General features: G+C 49.4%; 1 protein-coding gene across 2 annotated transcripts in view; it reads right to left on the reverse strand.

The window, feature by feature from the left end:
• Window positions 1-639: 639 nt before the first annotated feature.
• Notch3 (notch receptor 3) overlaps window positions 640-27,090 on the reverse strand; it is a 51,036-nt gene continuing 24,585 nt past the window's right edge. The window contains exons 25-33 of one of the 2 annotated variants that reach the window (XM_039079793.1): window positions 24,166-24,498; window positions 21,923-22,077; window positions 21,410-21,632; window positions 20,092-20,176; window positions 17,631-17,793; window positions 15,568-15,872; window positions 14,253-14,400; window positions 4,964-5,061; window positions 640-2,668 (exon numbers count right to left, since the gene is read on the reverse strand). In XM_039079793.1, the coding sequence (XP_038935721.1) occupies window positions 1,628-2,668; window positions 4,964-5,061; window positions 14,253-14,400; window positions 15,568-15,872; window positions 17,631-17,793; window positions 20,092-20,176; window positions 21,410-21,632; window positions 21,923-22,077; window positions 24,166-24,498 (2,551 nt within the window). In that variant the 3' untranslated portion in view covers window positions 640-1,627. The remainder of the gene's footprint in view (window positions 2,669-4,963; window positions 5,062-14,252; window positions 14,401-15,567; window positions 15,873-17,630; window positions 17,794-20,091; window positions 20,177-21,409; window positions 21,633-21,922; window positions 22,078-24,165; window positions 24,499-27,090) is intronic. The other variant, NM_020087.3, reaches the window with a different exon arrangement.

The raw sequence follows: 27,090 nt of genomic DNA on the forward strand, positions 1-27,090 counted from the left end.
TTTTTCCTTTCAGTTTGCCTGTTTTTGTTTTATTTTGAGTCACTCAATTGGTTCCTTAATGCGGGTATCAACCCAAGATCCAAAAATTGGAATCAGCAGATATGATGGTTAGTTTTGTCACAATTACTAAACTTACAAATCACCTGGGAAGAGAAGTTGCCTACATCAAGTTGACCTGAAAGCATGACTTTAGGAGATTGTTTTAATTAAGTCAATTGATGGGGGAAGACACCGCCTACTGTGGGTAGCATCATTCCCTACCAAGGGTTTCTAAACCTTGTAAGAGTGTAACAATCCAGCTGAATACAAAGAAGCAAGGATATGCGTTCATTTCTTTCTGCTCTTGACTGTGGCGGGATGTGAGCAGCTGTTTTAAGCACCTGCCTTGATTTCCTCACAGCGTTGGAGTGTAACCTGGAATTTTTAGTTAGGAAAAAAAAAACCCTCTCTCCTCCAAGTTTCTTTCTTGTTAGGCATTTGCTTAAAGCAACAGAAATGAAGCTAGACACCTGACCAAAAAGGAACCAAGGGGGGACTGGCAAAGCACATGGATTTACCCCAAGATGGGCGTTTAAGTTAGCCCCATGGAGGCAGAGGCCCAGAAACACCCACTTTGGACCTTGCACAGAAACCAGACACTTGGGTATTAACTATTCCTTTATTAGGTGGTAAGGGAACTGGGAAGGTGAGGGTTGTACAGTGCAGGACCTGGGAGTTCAGCTACAATGGACTGTGACCAGGTGCCATATTAGAAACATTTCTATCAGGCAGTGAGGCTGAGCCAAGGGGATAACAGGAAGAGGGAGCGCCACTCCCACTTTCAGCCCTGTATTTACAATTAGAAGTGGAATGCATACAAAATACAACTCCCCTGACGTGCCCCACCCAGGCCCTAAAAGGCGAGCCAGGCTCTGGGAGGTGGGCCTGCAGTGGAGGCTTTGGGCAGGAAAGACCCCTTTCCCAATGAGTCTACAAGTCTTGTCTGGAATGCAGTGAAGTGAGGAAGGAGGATGGGGAGGCGGGGGAGGCTCCCAAGTGTCCCCTGACCCCAGGGGAGGGTGTGCCCAAGGCTGGCTACTTGGTACGCACCGGGGCCACGTACTCAGTACGCCGGAACCCTAGTCATATCTATGTACTCGGTACACAGAGTCCGGATTGGCCAAACGGGCCCACAGACTCAGCCCCACGGGGGCGCTGGAGGGATTTGCAGGGGTGGGGAAGGGAGCAACTCCATATATATATTTTGTAAAAAATAATAATAATAATAAGTTTGTTTAAATGAATTTGTCTCTATACAAAATGTAAAAAAGAAAAAAAATAATAACTCACTCATGTCAGAGTGTGAGAAAATGAGAAGCGAGGGGAAAAAAGGAAGTGGAAGCCGGAAGAGGGATCGAGAGGAGGTCCCAGACCCCTTAGAGGGCCGAGGTGGTGGGAGGTCAGCCCCTACCCATTATAAATAAAGGAAGACTGGGGGTCTGGGCTGGTGACCAACTCTGTCACACTTCAAGACAGAGAGGTTCAGGAAAGCTGGTACAGAGATAAAGGGATGAGAGCGAGATTAAAAGGGGGGGAGAGAGAAGCCAGGGAGGGGTGCCACTTCAACGCCCCTCCAAAATCCAAGAACTTAGGCCATCACCTGCCTCTTGGGGGTTACTTCTGGCTGGGGCCCCAGCTGAGTCTGGGACTGAGGGAGGGAGGGAACAGATATGGGGTGTGGTTGAGCAGGCAGGGCTCCAGCGGCTGTGGCACTGGTAGCAGTTGCTGGACTAGGCGTTGAGTCGGACCAGTCTGAGAGGGAGGGAGGGGACGGGCTGGCCCAGTGCTCTGGGGACTCAGGAGATGGGGTCAAATAAGGATGCTCGCTGGGAACCCGCAGGAAGCGGGCCTTTGTGGGGCTGCTGTGGGTCCCTGCTGCAGGGTATTCCTCTCCATGTCCTGGAGCAGCCAGGTAGGGTGGGGGCCGCTCATGGGGAGAAACTGGGGTTGCCGGGTTGAGCAGCTGGGATCCCGGAGCCAGGGGCAGCAGGAATGAGGGCCCTGGAGGGGCAGGTGGAGGCAGCCGGGCCCAGTCAAGGGGAACAGCCACAGGGTTGAGCAAACCAAGGCTGAGCACACAGCCCCCAGGAGGCTGGCGCCCCAGAGGACCCGCCCGACTTGCACCCAGCTGTGCCAAGGACACCGTGGTGGCTGTGGTGGCATAGGGACCCTCCAAGGGGAAGCCTCCAGGGGAAGCAGGGGGCCCACCGAAAGGCCGTGGTGAGTCCAGCGAGTCCACTGGTGACAGTGTGACAGAGCTGTCTGCCAGAGGGCCTGGACAGGCCAGTGTCAGCTTCTTGCCCCGACCCCGAGTTCCCTGGGGCCCCAGCCCAGTCTTGCCAGGTGGCCTCCTGCTCTTCTTGGTCCCAGACTGCACCGCTTTGAGGCCAGGAAGGAAGGCTCCTGGTGGGCAGAGCAATGGCCCCAAGCCATGGGGACCAGAGGGACTTCGGGGGCCACTGGGCTGGTCCAGCAACCGCACAATGTCCTGGTGCAGCCGCTCCTGGGCCACATCCCGGGGCAGCCTGTCCAAGTGATCTGTGATCTCCCGGTTGGCAAAATGATCCAGCAGCAGCTTGGCAGCCTCATAGCTGCCCTCACGGGCGGCCAAGAACAGTGGAGTCTCCTCCTGAGGTGAGGGAGGGGCAGAACCCACAGAGGTCAATCACTCTGGCCAGCACCTAGCTCTCTAATCCCTAGGGCAGCCTGAGAACTAGGAGCTGATACCCTGAAAATAGATGGTCCTGGATTCGGATCCCATCTTTGTTGAAGAAATAAGCTCTCCTTGCAACCATGCCCCTGTAGTAGGCTCATCTGGCCAGAACTTACCTTAGGCACAAAATTTAAAGGGGCATCAAAACTGCCAGTCATCAAAAAATTAAAAAAATAAAAATATAAAAACCCTGCATGTTGATGCAACGAGTTGTAAAAAACTAAAAAGCCAAGTGTTGGGACTCTGGGGGTCATGCACACCTTTAATCCTACCACCCAGGGGACAAAGGCAATTGGGTCTCTGTAAATTCTAGTTGCAGGCTAGCCTGGTCTACAGAGTGAGTCCTTGTCTTTTAAAAAGGGAAGGGAGGGAGAGAGGGAGGGAGGGATAAAGGGAGAGAGGAAGGGGGAAGAGGGAGAGGGGGAAGAGGGGAAAAGGGAGAGGGAGAGGGAGAGGGGGGAGAAGAAGGGGGGAGAGGGGTGGAGGGAGAAGGGGGAGAGGGAGGAAAGGAAGAGGGGGGAGAGGGAGAAGGGGGAGAGGAAGAGGGGGGAGAGGGAGGAAAGGAAGAAGGGGGAGAGGGGAGAGGGGAGAGGGGAGAGGAAGAGGGAGGAGAGGCAGAGAAGGGAGAGGAAGAGGGGGAGAGGGAGGAAAGGAAGAGGGGGGAGAGGGAGAAGGGGAGAGGGAGAGGAGGGGGGAAGAGGGAGAGGGGGAGAGGGAAAGGGGGAGAAGAAGAAGGAGAGGGGGGAGAGGGAGAGGGGGGAGAAGAGAGGGAAAGGGGGGGGGAACCTGAGTCTATAATCTCAGTACTTGGTAGGCTGAGGCAGAAGATTCACCAAGAGTTTGAGGTCAGCTTCTGCTAAAATAACCAGTAAGACCTGGTCTCAAAAAGAAAAGGAAACAAAATAAAGACTGAGAAGGTGTCACAGTGAGTAACCACATTCCATCCCTGGTACCCACATGGACAGCTCACAACTGCCTGTAACTGCAGCCCTAGGGGGATTCGACACCCTCTTCTTGCCTTAGGGGTACCTGCAATTTATGTGCACCCACCTACATGCATGCACTATTTAAAAATAAAATATGAAGAAAAAGAGATGGCTCAGCGGTTAAGAGCACTGACTGTGGGGTTGGGGATTTAGCTCAGTGGTAGAGCGCTTGCCTAGCAAGCACAAGGCCCTGGGTTCGGTCCCCAGCTCCGAAAAAAAAAAAAAGAAGAGCACGGACTGCTCTTCCAGAGGGCCTGAGTTCAATTCCCAGCAACCATGGTGGCTCACAGCCATCTGTAATGAGATCTGATGCCCTCGTCTGGTGCGTCTGAAGACAGCTATAGTGTACTTATAAATAAATAAATAGATCTTATTTAAAAAAAAAAAGAAAAAATAGCCAGGCATGAGAGCATATACCAGCATTTAGGTAGTAGAAATATGGGAATTGTGAGTTCAAGGCCAACTTGGAGTAGGAAGCCAGTCTCAGAAAGAAAGAAAGGAAGAAAGAAAGAAAGAAAGAAAGAAAGAAAGAAAGAAAGAAAGAAAGAAAGAAAAAAAGAAAGAAAGAAAGAAAGGAAAAAAGAAAGAAAGGAAAAAAGAAAGGAAAAAAGAAAGGAAAAAAGAAAGAAAGGAAAAAAGAAAGAAGAAAAAAGAAAGCTTTATATTTCACATATATAAAATATGTATAAATTATTTATATATAATATATGCATAAATGTATATATTGTTTATATTTCCTGTTTTAGAAAGGAAGGGTTAGTGAGATGGGTCACAGGTTGAGGTGATTGATGACCTGAGTTCAAGCAACAGGACCTAATCAGTAGAAAGAGGGAACTGACTTCCACAAGTTGTCTTCTGACCTCTTATTACACCTAATACTTGTAACAAATAAAAGAGAAGCCCAGCCCTTTGGCGAGTTGTTCTGACAGTCACCTGTCACCCTTTCCCTGAGGATCTGCTCGGTGCTTGACAGAGGAGTTAGTCTGACTGACGCTCAGCTGAAGCGAATGCTGCTGCTTCCCCAGTCACAGTGGGAACACTGAGCTCAATGTCCCCAGGGTAACTACTGCAAAGTTTGTCCTCCGATCTGCTCTCACTGCCTTCAGGCCAGAATCCCACTCTCGAAAGCGGACTGCACGCAAGATGGATGCCCCCGAAAGGCTCATCCCTGACCCTGCTGTGCCACATACAGGGGCTGTAGCACCGCTGGCCCCCCTGGGCTCACCTTGCTGTCCTGCATGTCCTTGTTGGCTCCATTTTTCAGCAGGGCCAAGGTAGCCTCCACATTGTTCACGGCTGCAGCCCAGTGTAAGGCCGATTTCCCTGTAAGGAGATAAACACCAGAGTCAGGCTCATGTCAGGTTCTCCATTACAGAACGGGCAGAAATGTGTAGAAAAATGGCCTGGCAGGGGCTGGAGAGATGGCTCAGTGGTCAAGAGCACTGCCTGCTCTTGCAGAGGTCCTGAGTCCAATTCCCAGCAACCACATGGTGGCTCACAACCATCTGTAATGGGATCTGATGCCCTCTTCTGGTGTGTCTGAAGACAACTACAGTGTACTTATATACATAAAATAAATAAATCTGAAAGGGAGGGAGGGAGGGAGGGAGGGAGGGAAGGAGGGAGAAAGCAAAGGAGAAGAAAAGGAAAGAGAAGGGAAGGGAAGGGAAGGGAAGGGAAGGGAAGGGAAGGGAAGGGAAGGGAAGGGAAGGGAAGGGAAGGGAAGGGAAGGAAAAATGGGCTGGCAGCAGGAAGGACATTGGCAGGCACGCAGGTATCTGGGCCCCTGCGGTTAGGTCTGAGTATGTGCATATCTAAAGCACTTCCCTGGCCAAGGAGTGCCCTGTGCATGAGTATGCATGTGAAACTGATTCCAAACAAGCAAGGGCTGGCAAGATGGCTCAGTGGGCCAAGGTGCTTACGGTACACACTGGAAAGCCTAAACCCACGTAAGAGGGAATTCTAGCGATAACACGATAACAACAAAACAAACTACTTGTCACTAAAACTGACACTCATTCTTCCAGGGCCACCATCGAGGAGATAGAGACTACAGGCTGGAGAGATGGCTCGGTGGCTAAAAGCATTTGCTGTTCTATCATGAGAACTGGAGTTTGTGTGTGCATATCTAAAGCCATGTGTGTGTGTGTGTGTGTGTGTGTGTGTGTGTGTGTGTGTGTGTGTAGGGGTGTTTCGTTGCATGTGCACCTAGTGTTCACAGAGGCCAGAAAGAGCATTAGATCCCCTGGCACTGGGATTGCACATGGTTGTGAACTGTCCTGTGGGTGTTTGGAATCGAACCTACATTCTCTGGAAGAGCAGTCAGTCTCAAGAATCTGGGTCAAGAGACTCACCAACACCTGTACCTCCAACTGCAAGGGATCCGAAGCCCTTTTCTGACCTCTAGACATACACACACTCATATACAAATATATCACAAACAAGCACTGAGAGAAAGAGACAGGGAGATTAACAAAGAATTTTTTTTTGTTGTTTTTTTGATACAGTGTTTCTCTGTGTGGTCCTGGTATTCGCTCTGTAGACCAGTCTGGCCTCGAACTCAGTGATCGACCTTCCTCTTCCTTCTGAGTGCTGGAATTAAAGGTGTGTGCCACCATAACCAGCTAAAAACGAATCTTTCAAATAGGAAAGATTGGAGGCAGAGAGGTGGCTGGGTGGATAAGACCACGTACTGCACGATCATCTTGACCTGAGTTCAGATCTCAGCACTCAAATAACAAGCTGAGTGCTGTGTGTGACCGTGAACCCCAGCGTGGGGTGGAGAGTCACAGGACGGTCACTGGGACTTAGTGACTTCTAGCCTGGCAGAGAAATGTGATCTCTAGATCCAAGGAGAGACCCTGCCTCAAAGCATAGGCAGAGAGGCTGACTGTGGTGTCAAACACTTGTAATTGAAGGACTCAGGAGACAGAGGTAGGAGGATCTCTATAGGTTTGAGGCCAGCCTAGTCTACAGAGCGAGTCCCAGACCAACCAGGGCGTCGGAGTGAGACCATCTCTAACAAACAAACAAAAGTAGGCAGAGAAAGAGAGAGAGATAAAGAAGGACACATGGCCCCATTCTCAAGTCTCCTTGGGCCAACGCACATACACACATCCTTGTGCCCAGGCACTCGTGCACACAGATACACTCACATAAACATACTTACAGATAAATAATCAATATAAGGGTGGCTCATCAAGTTCATTTTTTGTAAAACAAATGTACAGGTAAAACAGGAACTATATTATGTTTTGTGTGTGTGTGTGTGTGTGTGTGTGTGTGTGTGTGTGTGTGTGTAAGATGAGACACAAAGAACTCTTTTTTTTTCTTTTTTTCGGAGCTGGGGACCGAACCCAGGGCCTTGCGCTTGCTAGGCAAGCGCTCTACCACTGAGCTAAATCCCCAACCCACAAAGAACTCTTATAACAGTGATAAAATGGTAAACTCAGGGCTTAGGTGTGCAGCTGAGCAATGGAACACTGAGTAGCATCCGGAAGAACCTGCATTTGATCTCCTGCACCACCAAAATAAATTCCAAACAGCTGTTTCCTCAAAGGTCTTCCCATGACCAATACACAGGTGAAAAGCCGGTCACTTTCCACCAGAGAACTGCAAACCAAAGCCACGGATGTTCACATGGGTAGAGTATGACACACAGAAAAGACAACAAGAAAGGCTAAATGTGTGGGATGAGGAAGGACTGAATGCAGGCAACAGACAGTGTGAATGGCGACATAGACCTAAGTGTTTCTCTAGTTCTGATCCTGCTATGGACTTTTGGGTTTGGTGGTGAATAAGTGCATAAAATATGTTCGATGCTGAAAGTGTAAATTTTAATGTGAAGTTCCACGACTTCCATCCAAACGCCAATCCTAACTGCATATATGTCTGTTGAATTGTGTGACTTTGGGTCTGATTAATTTAGGCATATGTCTGTTTGTTTGTTTTTTGTATTTAAAGATTTCTATTTTATGTATGAGTGCTTATCTGCATGTACGCTTGCATGCCAGAAGAGGGCATCAGATCCCATTATAGATTGTGGACCATTATAGGTTGTGAGCCACCATGTGCTTCCTGGGAATTGAACTCAGAACCTCTGGAAGAGCAGTCAGTGCTCTTAACCACTGAGCCATTTCTCTAGCCATATATATATATATATATGCCTTATATATTTATATACTTTTTATTATTTATGTGCATGTGTGTAGGTATGTTCATGTGACTGCAGTACCCAAGGAGGCCAGATGGGGGCATCATACCTTCCTGTAGCTGGAGCTACAGGAAGCTGTAAGGCACTATGTATATGCTGGGAACTGAGCCCAGGTCCTCTGTAAGAGCAGTCAGTGCTCTTAACCACTGAGCCACGTCTCCAGCTTGATATATGATACTTCTATTTATTTGCATGATTTTACATAATAAAGCTTTTTTAAATATAGACTATTCAGAACGTGTGCTGGGGCTCATAGATAGGTCGATAGAGTGATTGCCTGGCATGCATGAAGCTGTGTTAATCCCTAGCATGGTGTAAACCAGTTGTGGTGGCCCACACCTGTCACCCCAGCACTTGGGATCTATTTGGCTTACACTCTTAGATCACAACCCATCATCGAGTGAAGTGAGCTGGTAACTTGAAGGCAGGTCCCACAGCCTCACCTCCAACTAAGGAGCTCACCTCCCAGCCGGAGTCCAGCAGAAACAACGCAGGACGGCGTGTGCCAGCAGCTCGCTTGCAGGTCCATCCGCAGCTAACCTGCCTGCGTAGCTCAGGATCGCATGCCCCAGAAACAGTGCCGCCCACAGTGGGCTGAGCCCCCTATGTCAGTTAACAATCAAGACAATTGGGGGCTGGAGAGATGGCTCGGTGGTTAAGAGCACTGACTGCTCTTCCAGAGGTCCTGAGTTCAATTCCCAGCAACCACATGGTAGCTCACAACCATCTGTAATGGGATCCCATGCCCTCTTCTGGGGTGTCTGAAGACAGCTACAGTGTACTCATATACATAAAATAATAAATCTTTTTTTTTTAAGTTAAAAAAAAAGACAAGGTCTCGAGTAGCCTAGGCTGGCCTGTACCTCACTATGCAGCTCACTGAACTTCTGATCCTCCTGCCTCCCACTAAGCACTGGGATTATAGGCGCACCTGAGACTAATACGCCTAATTTTAGATTAGGTAGAGAATGAACCTGGCAGGATTACTCCACTGACTGAGCTCGATCCCTGGTCTGATATTTTAAACATTGGATGAACTAAAAGAAAACTGACCTCTCCACTTGTCCAAGCCAGTTTTCAGGTGCCCGACAGCGACAAGTGGCCAGTAGCAGCCAAACCAAACTGAGCCAACAAGTATTTCTTCCAATCCTCAGAGAAAGTTCTAGTAACCAGCGCTGAGCTACAGACATCAGCAGGCAGGATTCTACGGCATACGAATAGCTACCTACAGCGGCCTTATCCTTCCGCGGAGCTCTGGTGCAGCCAGTTGTCCAGTTGAATTCAGCTCATGCGAATCTCGATGTACAAGTTTTCCTTCTGTAACTTTGCCTCTTAACAGTCTCCTTTAAGCTGTTAGTTATTACCTACCCTGTGGCTTACACTCTGGGTCTTGGCCAACTCTTAAGCTCTAGCATGACCCCTTGGATGGACCTCTTCTGGGGCGCTCTGACGGCTGCTCCCCTCATCCCACTTCTGTCAGCCTTAAAAGCAGTTACAGAGAGATCAGTGCCCCAAACCCCTAACAGCAGTTTGTATGACGTCTAAGGGAGGACGAATGGACCAGGAATCATCCAAGTCACCCCTCTTCTTGCCACTCTGGACATAGCTTTCAGGACTCAGAACTAAAACAATGGGACTGAAGCCTTCTTTGCAGCAATCAACTTCTCTACCTCACCAGCTCAGATCAGCATAACACCCTCTAGGTCATCCTTGACTGACCCGGTACCCCACCATCAGAAGGGACTAACTCTGACTGCTGCTAAGGACGGGACCTGCACCTTCCTCAAACAGTGCTGCTTCCCACCCCAGCAAATGCTGTCCGGTTTGAAATGGGGCCTAAAGACACAGGGACCAGACAGAAAGTCCTTCTGACTTCCTCCCATGCTGGCCTGCCCTGGATCACCCCCTTCCTCTTCATTATCCTCTACTGTTTTAGCCCTGTCTTTTAAATGTTTTACCTACTGAACCCAAACAAAAGATTTCCACGCAAGCTCTCCCAGTGGCTCTCACCCCACAACAGCTCCATTTGTTCCTGACACATCTGCAAAAGGACGGTTTAGATACTGTGTAGAAAAGGCACCTTCACCTCTTTCGCCTCAGGCCAGATACGGTCCTTCACATTAACCTCCTTATTGCCTCCTCTTCCCTTCCTTTGATGCTCTGTAGCTCCCCGCAACTTCTGCTAGCTCATTTTAGTTAGCAGTCCTGGCAATGGGACCAATGACTGTCACCCTGGGACCCGTCTCTGCCCACTTTGTCCCACTCTCGTCTCTCCTGCCTAGGCTCCTGCTCCTCCTCCTCCCTCAACCTTCCCAGAAAACCTCTCAGTTCTACTCTATAACCAAATCATCCACTTGTAGCCTTCTAGTAATTGTTTTCCAGCTCTCCTCACAGGAATGCAGAAAGGCAATCGCCTGATCCGTCACTAGTCAAGACTGTACAGTGCAACATGGCCAGAGATCACCCCTTGACTGGACCCAGAACTCACCCCTCTGATAAAGACTCTCCTCGGCCAAAAAGAAAAAAGAAAAAAAAGCTATAACATCTTGTCAGCATTTTTTATATCCTCTCAGAATTGGACCTAGTTTCCTATTAAAGGACTACACTTCCCAGCTTGCCTTGTGGACTACAGAAGTCATTTCCTCTTCTATAAAAGGTCACATCCCATCTTCCCCTGTAGGCATGTTGCCCATCTACACATACCAGTGACAAGATGCCCTAAGTCTCACCTTAAGTCAGATGGAGTTTCTCTACCTTTGGTCTCTATAACTGCCTTTTAAAAATGAACGAACAGGGGTTGGGGATTTAGCTCAGTGGTAGAGCGCTTGCCTAGCAAGCGCAAGGCCCTGAGTTCGGTCCCCAGCTCCGAAAAAAAGAAAAAAGAAAAAGAAGAAAAAAAAAATGAACGAACATCAACCAGGAATGACCCCCTCTCCAACGCCATTTGCCTGTTACTGTAGTCTTAGAGGACTAAGGCTACTCTGGAGAGACATCAGCTTGCTGTTCAGTAGAATTCAAATTACCATGTAAAAAGCTGGGGGTGTCTGAGTTTGCTGAGGCCCAAAGCTACTTCCTAAAGAGAATCTGAATTCTAGTCCAATCCCTGGTGGAAGCCTGACGTGCTACAGTCAACTGTCACCTTTTAAGAGCTAATTTGGGGAGCTGGGGAATTAGTTCCGTGGTTAAGAGTATTGGATGATCTTCCAGAAGACCCAGGTTCAGCCCCTAGCACCCACATAACAGTTCACAGCTGTCTGTAACTCCAGTCCAAGAGGATCTGGCGCCCTCTTCTGGCCTGTGTGAGCACTACATGCATGGGGTGCACAGACATGCAAACACCCCTACACATAAAATAAACATAAATAACCACACACACCCCTTTTCTTTCTTTCATTTCTATTTCTTTTTTTTTTTTTTTTGGTTCTTTTTTTCAGAGCTGGGGACCGAACCCAGGGCCTTGCGCTTCCTAGGCAAGCGCTCTACCACTGAACTAAATCCCCAACCCCTTCTTTTCTATTTCTTTTCCTTCAGATACTGGATAAAGCCCGGTCTTAAGCCCTCGCTTGTCCTCTGAAGCTCACCCTGCCCCCAGCTCCCACAGCCACATCTCAAAAGGCATGGCTTTGCCTTCCTCTTCTCCATCTCTCTGTTCCAGGGAGACTGACAGCTTGCTGGCTCTCTTGCTTTCCTATCAAACTCTAGTATAATTCCTTCTGGGACCATCTCTAAATCCTTTTTATTGTTGGAACAAAGGACCTGGGAAAGAAGCCCGCCCTGCTCAGTAACAGGAGAGGTGGGATACTCCTGGTGGGATGCTGTCCCCCACCCTGGAGTGCACAGCACAGACCTTCATCTAACACAGACACCAAGAATTCCCCAACCATCGATGTCAGGGCTGATTAAGCTGAGAGCCAAGGGTACGGCAAACAAATGCGTCTCAGAGTGTCTACAGCTGTGAGAGACTTTTGGATGCGAGGTTGTTGTGACCCCTGCTCATGACAGACTCAAGACAAGCAGGCCACTACCAGGCAGCTGTCCCCACAGATCACCGCATGCGAGTTTATCCCACTGTCCTGCAGGTAGCAGGAGAGTCCATTTCTCTAACGAAACATTTGACAGACTCGGGGTGCAGCACACTAAGAAGCCAGTCGGAGTGCTTGAATACGTGTGCGTACAGCTTTTATAATGACGCGTCCTGTAGGGGATGTTCGTGCTCTGTGTATTTATACGCTGATTTCTGTTCCCAGAGAGCTGGTTACAGTCCAGACGTTGGTGTAACTTGCTATTCTGTAAAACATCGTTCTCCGCCACCTCCTGATTGGTTAAATAAAGAGCTGAACAGCCTACACCTGGGCGGGAGAGCAAAAGGTGGCACTTCTGTGCCCGGACTGAAGGAGAGGGTTGCAGGTGGGACACGAGTGAAGAAGGAGGTGGCAGAGTAAGCCTCTAATGGCGCGTAAGGGGCCACATGGCTGGGAAGTAGTCTAAGGCCAGCATAGACGGGTCAGAATAGCTGAGTGTCTGCCCAGCCATAGGGCCTGAAGCTTTTAATAAATATAGAAGTGTCTGTGTCATTATTCAAGAACGAGGGCATAGAAAAGCCCCATAAATGTATAGTGTCCTCCTCACAGAATGGGGGTAAATTGCCAGCCATTCATCTAACGAAGGATCAGTAATCAGAATATATAAAGAACTTAAACTGTTAAACACCCAAAGAACAAATAACATAATACATAAGCCAGTTAGCTGGACAATTTTCATCCTAGCACTTCAGAGTCAAAGGATGGTGGATCTCTCTAAGTTTAAGATCAACCTAGTGTACAGACCAAGTTCCAGGCCACCGAGGACTACAGAGTGAGACCTTGTCTTAAACAAAACAACATCATCGACAACAACAAAACAAGACGAAGACCCTTACTATCCGTTTTTAGCCGTAAAGAAATACAAAATAAAAAAAAAAAATACACAAATACAAACCAAACTATATTGAGATGCCCGGGTGGTGGTGGCACGGCTTTATCCCAGCACTTGGGAGGCAGAGACTCGCACGCAGAAAGTGGCTATCTCTGAGTTCAAAGACAGCCTGGTCTACAGAGTGAGTTCTAGGATAGCCAAGGCTACAGAGAGAAACCCTGCCTCAAAACAATCAAACAAAACAAAACAAACACACACATACAAAAAAACAATTATACTGAGATGCTACCATAATGGCTTTAATCACGAAAACAGCCAAAAAGGGACAAAGAAGGAATACAAATGCTCGAGAAAGGGATCCTCATGCCCTGCTGATGATAAAGGACCTGGTACAGCAGCTTAGTATAGAGAACGCTGTGGAGGGTCCCCGAAAGAACTAAATGCAGGGGGCTGGGGATTTAGCTCAGTGGTAGAGCGCTTACCTAGGAAGCGCAAGGCCCTGGGTTCGGTCCCCAGCTCCGAAAAAAAGAATCAAAAAAAAAAAAAAAAAAAAGAACTAAATGCAGGTCCAGTTATGGCACTCCTGTGCTCCCGAGTCTCTCCTGGGGGGATCTGAGTCAGCACACAGTAAGAGAAGACATCTCCATACCCATGCCAACAGTGGCGTCCACCTCGCTATTCACAGCAGCCACACTGTGGAGTCAGTCTAGGCACCTATCCGTACTTTGTACAATGGAGTGCCACTCAGCCTGGGTGCCCCTCAATCCCGCATACAATGCGGTGTTACTCAACCGAAACAAGGAAAGAAATCAAGCCGGAAGTCGTGACAAATGCCTAATTTTAGAAACAGAGGCAGGAAGACCAAGATTTCAAGATCGGTGGCCACAGAGGGAGTTGGAGGCAAGCCTAGCTTGTGCGAGAGCCTGTCTCGAAAGTGGGGGGAGTCAAATTAAACCATCTTCAAGGAATTGATGGGCCCGGAGACCATCAAGGTACATGGCATAAGTCAGACTCAAAGGCAGGAGGTCTGATCAAGAAACTCAATATGTGGACTCTAGAAAGAAGCACAGGAGGAAGGGGAGGAAGAGGAGAATCACATGTGAAAGTCGGGGCAGACTTGCGGGAGGAGGGAATGGGGTCAAGGAGACAGAAGAGGGAAAAGGAAGAGAAGGGTGGAGAAAGGGAAGGGGGAAGAAGAAGGAGAAGAAAGGAGTGTGTGTTAGGGAGTCTACATATTTTCTGAACCGGAGGCACCTTATGGGTCCTGTTCCATCCATGTGCGAACCCGGTGTGCACAAGCGTACACTTGCTGTCAGCATACGTGTGAGTTTACACTAAGAGGGCAGCAGCACCCACAGGCCCTACCCATCCCCTCCTCAGCACTTACCGAGCTCATCCACTGCATTGACATCGGCGTGGCTGGCGATGAGCTCTTCCACCATTCCCTCCACCGCCAGGCGGGCTGCCAGGATCAATGCAGTAGAGCCATCTGCCATTCGGGCATCCAGGTCAGTGGAGCGGTTCCTGATGAGAATCTAACAACAGCGAGAAGAGCCGTGGCAGGACATTATGCCAAGGGGGAGGCGTGTACAGCACCCTGAGGGCCCCAAACACCACAGCTTTGGAACCCACGGGCTACGGATATTTCCTGACTTAAAACGAGGTGTCGCTCCTGCTAAGCACATGGTAAATTAAAAATATGCTCATTCCAAATGGGTTTAAATAACAGTATGGTGTGGAAGGCCCGGGAGATGGCTCAGGGGACAAGCACCTAACTTCAGAGCCCAAAGTCCATGTAAAAAGCCAGACTTGGCCATGTGTGCCTATAACCCCAGGGCTGTGTGGGAGAAGACAAGAGGATCAAGAGAGCTTGCTGGTCACCAGCCTAACTCCAGCCTCCCTGATGGGTTCTGTCTCAAAAGATTAGGTGGAGCACAATGGAGCAGAACATCCAACAGCCTCCTCTGGCTTCTGCAAGCTGAATGATGGGCAAGTGCACACACAGGTGCACACATGCCACACACACACACACACACACACACACAAACCATACATCACACACAGACACACACACACACACATAAAAACCATACAACATCACACAGACACACATACACACATACAAACCATACAACATCACACAGACACACATACACACATATAAACCATACATCACACACACACATACACACATACACACACATACACACACATACACACATACAAACCATACAACATCACACACACACACACCATACAACATAACACACACACACATACAAACCATACATCACACACACACATACACACATACACACGCACACATACACACACATACACACATACACACACACACACACACACACCAAATAAATGTAATTTTAATGATATTTTAAAAAATCCAGGTGTTAGTAGTGGACACCTTTAATCCAGCACTCCGAGGCAGAGGCAAATGGATCTCTCTGAGTTCAAGACCAGCCTGGTCTACGGCGTGAGTTCCAGAACAGACAGGGCTACACAGAGAAACCCTGTCCTGAAAAAAGAAATCGAGGTGAGACACCACCTATTCCTGACAGGCAATGTGCCCCAGATATTCCTATTTCCAAACAGCCAAGCTTTGCAAGACAGACCAGGGCTCAAATCTAGGCGTGTCTGATCCCCACCCAGCAGCTCTGCAGTCTGAAGAGACAGGCCTGTCTCACCTGGAAGACACCCTGGGCATCAGCTGTCACTGCGGTGTGCAGAGGGGTGCGGCCAGAATGATCCTGGGCGTTGGTGTCTGCCCCAGCATCCAGTAGCCGCTTGGCCGCATCGGCTCGAGCATATCGGGCGGCCAAATGCAGGGCGGTCTCGCCAGTTCGGTCAGTTCGTGCCCCGAGCTGGGCTCCTTGGCAGATCAGATCTGATATAATGCTGGCTGACGTGTCATCGGCCTCATCCTCCTCAGCTGGCATCGGCTCCAGGGCTCCCCCACAGAACGAGGCCAGCATAAGTGGGGTGAAGCCATCTGCAGGGACCAGTAGTGTGTCACAGGCATAGGGGTCTTGCCGGAGCAAATGTCAGGGGCACTGTACTAGATGCGACTGGGACACAGAGCACCACGAGACAGAGGTAAATTCTCCCAACTGCAAAGCCACCCCACAAAGAGCATCATTTATTGCAAAAGCAATCCCAGGAAGCAGAGCACTTAGAGTAAAGGGGAAGGGCACCACCTTTTCCCTAGTTTTCTTGCTCCCACAGTCCGGAGTAGCAAGCCTACTTAGACCAGACAAGGACTGATTTATCTGCATGCTACAGGCCCTAGCTACGTTGATTGGCCCAAGAGTGTGTGTATGGTTCTAGTCCACCCTGTCAGAATTATTCGGAGATTTTCCTGACATGCTGTTTGGTTAAAGCTAAGGAGGTTGGAGTGGGGCGGAGGGGGAGTGTGGGTGGGGTGGAGGGGAAGTGTGGGTGGGGCAGAGGGGGAGTGTGGGTGGGGCAGAGGGGGAGTGTGGGTGGGGCAGAGGGGGAGTGTGGGTGGGGCGGAGGGGAGTGTGGGTGGGGCGGAGGGGAGTGTGGGTGGGACGGAGGGGAGTGTGGGTGGGGCGGAAGGGAGTGGAGGTGGGGCGGAGGGGAGTGGGGGGTGGGATTGAACATCCAGGATCCAGGAGCTTGCTGGATAAAGGAACTGCAGAAAAACCAGACAGCATGAACGTGATCCCTAGGACCCAGACCAAGACAGTTTGAGATAACCAACTCCGATAAAATGTCTTCTGACTTCTGAGTGCACTAATGCACACAAATAGATGTGATTTTTAAATAAATTCCAGCTGGTTATGACGGCATACATATTTAATTCCAGCACTTGGCGGCCAGAGGCAGGGGGATCTCTGTGACTTAGCAACCTGATCTACAAAATGAGTTCCAGGATAGCCAGGGCTATATAGTGAAACCTTGTATAAAAGAATAACGAGGAGGAGGAGGAGGGGGAGGAGGAGGGGGAGGAGGAGGAGGGGGGGGAGGAGGAGGAGGAGGAGGAGGAGGAGGAGGAGGAGCTGCTGCTGGGCAGAGGTGGTGCTGGAACAAGCCTTTAATCCCAATACTCGGGAGGCTGAGTAAGCCTCTGGGAGTTTGAAGCCAGCCTGGTCTACAGAGTAAGTTCCAGGACAGCCAGGGCTACACAGAGAAACCCTTGTCTTGGGGGTGGGGGGAGGGGCGGGGGGAGAAAAGAAGAGGAAGGAGGGAGGGAGGGAAGGAAGGAAAGAAAGAAGAAAAAGCTGGGGGTTGGGGACAAACACCTTTAATCCCAGCACTCAAGAGGCAGAAGTAGGTGGATCTCTGAGTTCAAGGCCAGCCTGGTCTACAGAGTGAGTTCCAGGACAGCCAGGGCTACACAGAGAACCCTGTCTTGAAAAACAAAAAGCAGAGAGAGAGAGAGAGAGAGAGAGAGAGAGAGAGAGAGAGAGAGAGAAGGAGGAGGAGGAGGAGGAAGAAGAAGAGGAGGAGGAGGAGGAAGAGGAAGAGGAGGAGGAGGGGGGGAGGAGGAGGAGGAGGAGGAGGAGGAGAGAAGATGGAAATCTTAATCTCATAAAAGAAGAAGTCCAGGATCCAAATATCCTCAATGTTTCCGTTACATGCCAGCTTATAATCTGTTTTACAACCTAAAGTCTGGCTTCATACACACACCAGGTACAGAAGCCCAGACGCTCCCAGAGTCCCCACACATGACCTCGTGAACTCGCAGGTAGGACCAGTGAGGGCCTCTCTGGGGAGGGACACTCACCAGGCCCTCGTACGTTGACATCCATGCCATCGGCATCTGCATCTCCCTGAGGTGGAGTCAGTGCCATGGCTGGTGCCACACGGATATCGGCAGCAACCAGGTGGTGTTGGGTCCACTGGCGACAGTCCACGGGCTCCTCGGCCCCCATGCCTGGCTCCTCTACCTGGAGGGATACAAATACAGGTTCTTGTCTCCCATTTGGTGGGGGGGAAGGCAGTCCCAGGAAGGGGCGGGCATTCCCACAGGTGGTGATGAAGCTGTATGCAGATGTAGGAGACCAAGGACAACCTCCTGTCTCAAAAAATAACAAAAACAAAAACAAAATAAAGTTGGGAAGAGAGCTTGGCAGGTAAATGTACTTGCAGATTAAATGTGGCTCTCCACACACTGCCGTGGCACACGTGCCACACACACAAACATGTACACATATACACACAAAATTTATTTAGCCGAGAGACGGCGGAGCATGCATTTAATCCCAGCACCCAAGAGGCAGGAGTAGGCAAATCAGGGCCAGCCTTGCCTACGGTGTGAGTTCCAGGGCAGCCAAGGCTACACAGAGAAACCCTGTCTCAAAATAAAGAAAGAAAGAAAGAAAAGAAAAGAAAAAAATTAAAAGAAAAAACAGGGGCTGGAGAGATGGCTCAGCGGTTAAGAACACTGACTGCTCTTCCAGAGGTCATGAGTTCAATTCCCAGCAACCACATGGTGGCTCACAATCATCTGTAATGAGATCCTCCGATGCCCTCTTCTGACCTGCAGTCACATATGCAGGCAGAATGCTGTACATAAAATAAATAAAAAAATAAAACAGATATTTTTCATTAAATTATCAAAATAAGATATGACTTTGCCACCGAGTCTGATGACCTGATTCCTCCAAGCTGTCCTCTGACCATCGCACACTGTGGTACGTGTACCCACACGTACATGAAATATATAAAATGCGATTTTTAAAAATGTGTTTAAGGGGTTGGGGATTTGGCTCAGTGGTAGAGCGCTTGCCTAGCAAGCACAAGGCCCTGGGTTCAGTCCCCAGCTCCAAAAAAAAAAAAAAAAAAGAATAGAAAAAAATGTGTTTTAAATTACATGCATGCCTGGTGTCCTGGGAGACCAGAAGACATCAGACATCTATAGGAACTGGAGTTACAGACATCTGTAAGCCACTGTGTGATTGCTGGGAATCAAACACAGGTCCTCTGGGAGAGCAGCCAGCATTTAATTATTGAGTCATCTCTCTAGTGTCCAATTTTTTAAAATAAATATAAATAAATAAAAAGAGTAAAATATTTGAGATTTTTAAAAATTAAATGCAGTCCTCCAACTCTGATGACTTCAGATCCCTAAAGGCTGGATGCTGTGACCCAAACCTGCAGTCTCAGGTACTGGAAAAGCTGAGGCAGGAAGACTTTTTTCTTTCTTTTTTTTTTTTTTTTTTTTTTTTTTGAGACGGGGTCTCTCCGTGTAGCCCTAGTTGTTCTGGAACTTGCTCTGTAGACCAGGCTGGCCTCGAACTCAGAGATCCGCCTGCCTCTGCCTCCCAGGTGCTGGGTTAAAGGTGTGTCCGCCATTCTCCAGCACTGTATCCATCTTCCTTTGTGAGACAGGGTCCCACCAAGTAGGAACGTGCCAAGAGGGCTAGGCTAGCTAACCAGCCAGGAGTTTGCTGTCCCCGTCACCAGCACAGGACGCCTGGCTTTCCTTTCTTCCTTTACTGACTGAGCCATCTGAAACTGGAGAGCGCAGCCCAAATGGGTGTGGCTCCTAGAACCCTAGAGTAGCTGCGGACACTCTCAGGCTGAGCACGCTAGACAAAGCAGAAAAAGCTATCACTCTGTGGGCTGGGGTGTTCCTTCTGGGGCAATGGTTCTCATTCGTCTTAAGGCTGCGGCTCTTTAATACAGTTCCTCATGGTGTGTATTAAAATTATTTTCATTGCTTCATAACTGTAATTTTGCAACTGTTATCAATAGTAATGTAAAAATCAGTGTTTGTCAATGATCTTAGGTAACCCCTGTGAAAGGGTTGCTCAACAAGCCCCACCTCCCAAAGGTTCACAACCCACGGGTTAAGAGTGGCTGCTCTAGGGGCTGAGGATTTAGCTCAGTGGTAGAGCGCTTACCTAGGAAGCGCAAGGCCCTGGGTTCGGTCCCCAGCTCCGAAAAAAAAGAACCAAAAAAAAAAAAAAAAAAAAAAGTGGCTGCTCTAGGGTGACCCTAGGTAGACCTGGGAGCAGGAATCTGTGTAACGTAGAACCAGATGGGGGAGGGGGACTCCCTCCCACCCAGGGAACCCATGGCAAATCTCTGTTCCTCCTAACACGGCAACAGAGCCACACGGATGCAGTAATTGTCTGGAGCTGTGACAAAAGGGAGAATAGAGACTTCCTTGGGCTCTCCAGCTGACCAGGGAGTCCCCACCTGGAACCCCAAAGGAAAGAATCAAGAGAAGCAGGCAGTACCTTCAGTCTCTTGGCCTCTGGGCATTCTGAGTCATTCCAGTCTGTGGCCACCTCCCCCATCAGACTCTCACCCTTGGTCATGTTCCTTGGGGGAAAACAGGAAGAAAAAGGCGTGAGAAAGTGCACTAGACACATCTGGCCTGGGAGGAGGATTGAGGGTTCAGTTCAAGCAGAGGTCATAGAGGCAGGTCAGGGGTCAGGAATTGAGGAGGGGTTCTGGGCTGTTGACAAAGATTCCAATGGTGGATAGAAGGATATCGATGAGGTTGCAGGAATCATGTCAGGTGGCAATCAAAATGTTTTCATCTGTGTGTACATGTGTGTGTTTTGGGTGCCCAGCCGTACATGTAGGTATACAGGAATGAGGTTGATGAATAGGAATCATCTTCAATCTCTCCTCAGTCTTGGTCATCGAGGCAGGGTCTCTCAATCAAACCAAGAGCTCACTGATATGAAAGGACTCACTAATCAGCTTGCTCTAGGGACCAGGACTCCATCTACCAAGTCAGGCTGCCGTGCCCACTGGGCATTTAAGGATTTTATGGCATTTATACAGGTCCTAGGGATCCAAACTCTGGTCTTCACATCTGCTCAACAATCACTTAAAGTTCTGAGCCACACCTCAAGTCCGAGGCAGCCAGAATCTCAAGGTGAACTCAGAGGCGGGAGTGGCACACACAAAGGAACGTGGTTAGTTGAGGATAGATGGGGCAACCAGCAGGGGACAGAGGACGTTGTCCTCTCATGACTTTGTAGAGGAAGTGATCAAAGCTCATGGAAAAGGAGTTGCTCTCATGACAAACAGGATAGCCTAGGTGGAAACGTCATGATACGGAGTCAGGAGTTGTGGTGTCATGGGGAAGGGTTGAGACTGGAATATGGTTGTAGGTACTGAGGGCTAGGTCAAGTTGAAGGCTTGAGACTAGGGTTCACGGGGGAATTAACTCAGGATCGGGTGGAGGCAGAGGTCTGAGGTGAGGTCAAAGGCACAGGTAGGTCAAAGCCAGAGGTGATTCAGGAGTCATCAAAGACACAGCCCTCCCGGTCAGGGACAAGTTGAGATGACAAAAGTCATGCAGGAATGAACTGGGATGGATTTGGTGTGGCTGGTTCAGGGGAAGATACGAGTCAGAGATCAAGTCAAGGGTCAGGGCTCAGGGGTCATCGGTTCACAGGTCAAGAGGGTTAACACCGAAGCCCCAGATGGAATCTGAGTTAGTTAGGTTAGGGTCGGAGGTTGGGATATGACCCAGGTGGGTCCGATCCAGAGTCTGCAAGGGCCACGTCACTGGGGACATAGAGCAGACGAGGTTCTTACTTCATGCCCAGTGCGTCTTGTCCCACGGGCTCCCTCCGGCCCTTGTGGCCAGCAGCTATGTCCTTGTGTAATGCAAAACCCTCAGGAAACCAGAGGGTGCTGTGCTCTCGCTTGCGCCTGGCAACCATGACACCCAGGACGAAGATGACCAGCAGAAAGACAGCCCCTGCCACCAGCAGCGGCAGCAGTGGCACGCTCTGCTCTGGAGGCTCCAAGGGCTCTCCTGCAGGATAAAAGCAGCCGGTGAGCCTTCGGCCGAGCGGCAGAGCAGGAGGAAGCAAGTGGGATTTCAGTCTGGGGCGGTGGGGCGGTACTCAGCTATACGTAGGGCTGGTAGGGCTGCAGCCGTGGAGCAGGGCTACAGGTAAGGTTCCGATTTTAAGGGGCTCTTCCCCGTAGAGCAGGCTTCAGCCAGCAGATGGGGCTTTACTCACAGGGCTTCAGCCGCACTAGAGGATCCACCCACGCTCTGAGGCTACGTGCTCTGACATCCCTCTCCTTTTCACACCTCACCTCGCACATCCCGTAGTGGGTATGGGAAATCAAGCCGCTCCACTGCCGACAAGGCTCCCAGGTAGTCGGCAGCACTCTGGGCGTCAGGGAAGCAGTGGTCGTTCTCCGCTGACTTCAGACAGAGCCGGTTGTCAATCTCCAGCATCACTACAGAGCTGCAGGGACCGAGCAGAGGGACCCAAAGGCTCAACGCTTGTCTACAGCATCCTAGACACCCGACCTCAGAGAGCCACTTCCACCTCCACTCTCCATGTCTCTGCCTCGAACCCAACTCTCAGCTGGTACCCAGCCCCGCTGTCTCTCCCATTGTCTTATTGGTCGCCAGTGTCCCAAAGCTGTGAATTCAATAATGTCTTCACGCACCCAAGTGAAGTGTGTTGGTGTAGCCCTTTGCCAGGACAGTGTATTAGCTTCTCTAAAGTCTTGCTTTTCTCCTCCATTCTTTTTTGTAGTGACACGAATCGGGGCCTTGAATGTACACGGCAGGTCCTCTACCACTGAGCCACATCTCCTAATGTCCCTCGATCCTTAGGTCTCTAAGATTCCTTAGATACCTTCTTCTTCCTTCTCTCCTGCTTCCTTGACTCTCCCTTCTTCCCTTCCAATGACCTCCGATACCCAGTTGTCTTGTACCCATCTTCAGGCCTCAGTCACCTCCTGGAGGGCCTCCCCATACTTTGAGACCCTTTAAGAACAGCAAGCTCCAAATGGCACCTTTAACACCCTGTGTCCTCATCACTTAAGCCACTTTAGCCAAGGGCCCATGCACCACCTCACCCATCTCCTTGACTTCTGCCTGCATCCAAACAGAACCCACAAGCCACAGGGTCTCTAAAGTTCAGCCCTCCTTCCTTTGTCAGAGCCCAATCCTCAGGCCCCGGTCCACCCTCAACAAATGCCTCTCCCAGTTCAGGTTCCCCTACCAGGTCACTAATGAGCAAGTTCTACAACTTCCATGAGATGAGGGGGAAGGGGAAAGAAGAGAGGGGGGAGGAAAGAGAGTGAGTGTCAGGGGTGATAGTGTGATAGGACGCTATAGCCCTAGTACTTGGGAAGACTGAGGTAGGTGAACCATGAGTTCAAAGCCAACCTGGGCTACAGATTGAATTTCAGGCCATTGCCTATAAAACACAAACAAAGCAAACAGCAAGAAGAAAATAACAAACAAGACAGCAAAATGGCTCATGGGTCAAAGTGCTTATCACACAAGCCTGACAACCTTAAGAAAAGAGAGAACTGACTTCACAAAGTTGTCCTCTAACCTCTACATGCATGCAGTGTCACGAGTGTCATAGCACTTGGGGACCTACACACACATATCATAGACAATAATAAATCCTTTCTTCTTGCTGTTGCTTTTGTTTTTCTTTTTTTTAAGATTTATTCATTTATTATATATGAGTACACTGTAGCTGTCTTCAGACACACCAGAAGAGGGCATCAGATCCCATTACAGATGGTTGTGAGCCACCATGTGGTTGCTGGGAATTGAACTCATGACCTCTGGAAGAGCAGTTAGGTGCTCTTAACCGCTGAGCCATCTCTCCAGCCCTCTGTTTTTATTTTTCAAGACATGGTTTCTCTGTGTAGCCTTGGCTGTCCCAGAACTAGATCTGTGGACCAGACTAGGAACTCAGAGATCTGCCTGCCTCTGCCTCCCAAGTGCTAGACTAGAAGTGTACGCCACCACTGCCTAGCAATAATAAATACTTTTTAATTAAAGTTATTATTTTTAAAGGGCACGCATGCCTTTAACTGCTCTGAAAATAATCTGCCTCTCCTGATTGAGTAGCACTAGCCCCAAGGTGCGATTTTGTAACCCCTACCCTCCCAAGGGTCACATTCATATTTAAGAGGCATTTCTCATTGTCACCGCAACAAGGTTCTGTCACCTGCATTTGAAGGATAAAAAAAAGGGGGGGGATGGGGATTTGGCTCAGTGGTAGAGCGCTTGCCTAGCAAGCGCAAGGCCCTGGGTTCCGTCCCCAGCTCCGAAAAACAAAAACAAAAACAAACAAACAAACAAACAAACAAACAAACAAAAAAACCTACAGCATTGCAGGTCGGCTCCCTGTAGTGTACACAGGATGAACCCCACCCACGGCAAAGAAGCCAACCCGACAGACACTGAAAAACCTGTGGAAGATGCGTGGCCAAGAGCGCTCTCAACTAAGAAGCGTGAAACAGGTCTGGATCATGGGTGCCCTAAGCACTCTACCCAGTTCTGGGCCACAGTCACTCACCCGATCACCTCTGGGCCAAGCTCACGACGAACCCGGGATTCGGAGCCAGGACTTGGCCGGTGGTAGGGAAAGACCATGGCTTGGCCACGTGCATCCAGGCGGAAGCGCAGCGAGGTGCGCAGAATAGCGCTGAGTCGCTGCAGGAAGTCGGCACTAGAGCGAAGCAACTCTTCAGGAGGCAGAAGAACTGTGAGGACCAGAACCCCCCGGGCCAAAAGGGCCGGGACCTCACTGGCACAGTCCAGCCCATCCCAGCCACACTCCTCGGTGTTACAGCCCTGGTCACAACGGCCATCTGCAAAGTGGTCGGCGCAGTACTTCTTATAAACCGGGCTGGGGGGCAGAGAACACAGGGTTAGAGATTCCTCTGGTCGTCTAAATGCACACACAGAGAAGGGCAGTACTGGACAGTGCTTGCATGGGGTGGGGTGGGGGGGTGTCCTTGCATATGTCAGGCTTTCTGCAAACGCAGTAGCAGTAGCATAGCCACAGTTCTGTGTTCCTAATCCGAAATACTTGGGACTAAAACTATTTCAGAGGGCGGGAGAGATGGTTCAGTGGTTAAGAGCACCCCACTACTCTTCCAGAGGTCCTGAGTTCAATTCCCGCAACCACATGGTGGCTCACAACCATCTGTAAAGAGATCCAATGCCCTCTTCTAGTGTGTCTGAAGACAGCTACAGTGTACTTATATATAATAAATGAATAAATCTTTAAAAAAAACTATTTTGGAGTTCAAATTAGAGTTTTAGAATATTTGCATATATGCTTAAATATATATGCAAGTAAATGCAATGAGATCTCTTCATATAAATATTTTAAGAGAAGATCTCATGTGTCCCAGGTTGGCCTCAAACTCCCTATGTTAGCCAAATATACCTCTAATCTCAGTACTCCAGAGGCAGAGGCAAGGATGTCTCTGTGAACTCAGGGCCAGCCTGGTCTGAATAGCCAATTCTAGGCCAGCCAGGGCTACATAGCAAAACCAATAAAACAAAACTATGTAGCTGAGTGTGATCTTGAACTTATCCTCCTGCTCCACCTGATGAGAGCCGGGATTACAAGTCTGCACCACCTCTCACAGTTTAGGCGATGCTTGGGACCAGAGCCAGGGCTTTGTGGATGTTAGGCAAGCATTCTGTCAGTTGAGCTACATTCCCCCAACCCTCTATACGTAATTTATATAAGGCACCTCAGGGATGGGGCCCAAGTCTAAAGACAAAAATACACATACCCAAAAGTAACTATGTATTTTTAGTGTGCCTGACTTTGGGGGTTGTTTTATTTCCATGCCGGGGATCGAACTCAGGGCCTCTCGTCTATGCAGGTGCTCTGCCACTGAACCACATCCCAACCCGTGTCTGGATTTGGACTGCAACTTATCAACGAGGCAAAGGATGGGATTTTCCACCGAGGTATCACGCTCATGTGCCACGTAATTCAGGGGCTCTGGTTTGGGATTGGGGATGCTCAACCGGTATCAGTGTAACGGTATCAGTGTAACAGGTGTTAACTGAGCTCCTGCTGTGTACCAAGATCCCGTCCACCAATCCTTGCCCCAGAAGAACTGGAACCCTTGTGGGTGGAGAGAGATGTCCCAGGAGACAAATGAGGAAAGCACACAGGATCTCACTTACAGGACAATCAATGGTAAACGGAAGCGTACACATGGGTTCTGTTTGGAATTAATTACTAGAAAGCAGGGAAGTGCTGGGGGTCACCCAGGAGTAGTTCGAAATGCTGATAACACGCAAAGGCCTGGAGGAAGTGGGAGGAACTTCTTAGGGAAGGAACAATTCAGTGAGTGCAGTGAGCGGAGCAATCCCAGGTAACAGTAGGTCTGAGGCATCTGAGGGAAACAGAGGTCAGGTGACTGGAGAACTATGAGGAAGGGGAAGGATGAAATGAAAGACTAATAAGGAGACAATGGTAGGAGAGGATTCCAGACAAACACAGGGACACACAAGAGGATGCGGAAATATAGAATGTATGGGCCGGTGAGGGATGAGGCAGGAGATAGGACAGACAGACAGACAGACAGAAAGACAGACAGACAGAAGCAGAGAATCCATGGGACTGAGGATGGCCAGAAGAAGGACATGAACAAGCAAGTGACACAAAGACGGGCAGATAGATGGCACACACAGAAAAAGCAATTAGACATACAGGTGGATAAGAAGAAGGACAGACAGCTGGGCATACAGACAGCCCCAGGTCCCACCGAAGAAAGGAGAGAGCAGGCTCCCACAGGGTGGCTCTCTGACCTCCACATGCATGCACACTAATAATTAAGGATAGTGTTTGGGGTTTTGTTTGTTTGTTTGTTTTGAAGCAGGGTCTCACTGTGTGGCCTCCGCTGGCCTGGAACTCACTATGTAGACCATGCTGGCCTTGAATTCATACAGAGACCTGCTTGTCTCTACCTCCCAAGTACTGGGATTAAATGTGTGAGCAATTAGACCCAGCTTGATTTTTAAAATTTTAAGAAAGACAGAGTATAGCAGCAAACCACTGAACTGAGAACGGGACCCCCGTTGGAGGAATTAGAGAAAGGATTGAAGGAGTTGAAGGGGTTGCAACCCCATAAGAACAACAATGCCAACCAACCAGAGCTCCTAGGGACTAAACCACTACCCAAAGAGTACACATGGCTCCAACTGCATATGTAACAGAGGATGGCCTTGCTGGGCACCAATGGAAGGAGAAGCCCTTGGTCCTGCCAAGGCTGGACCCCCAGAGTAGGGGAATGAGGGGAGGAGGGATGGGGAGGGGAACGCCCTTATAAAAGAAGGGAAGGGGGAGGGGATGGGGGCTTATGTCTGGGAAACCAGGAAAGGGAATAGCATCTGAAATGTAAATTTTAAAAAAATCCAATTAAAAAAAAGAAAGAAAGAGTAACAAGCCATAAGTATGGACAGGTGGAAT

This window comes from Rattus norvegicus, chromosome 7, assembly GCF_036323735.1.
Source record: "Rattus norvegicus strain BN/NHsdMcwi chromosome 7, GRCr8, whole genome shotgun sequence".
In the NCBI taxonomy this organism is placed as follows: Eukaryota; Metazoa; Chordata; class Mammalia; order Rodentia; family Muridae; genus Rattus; species Rattus norvegicus.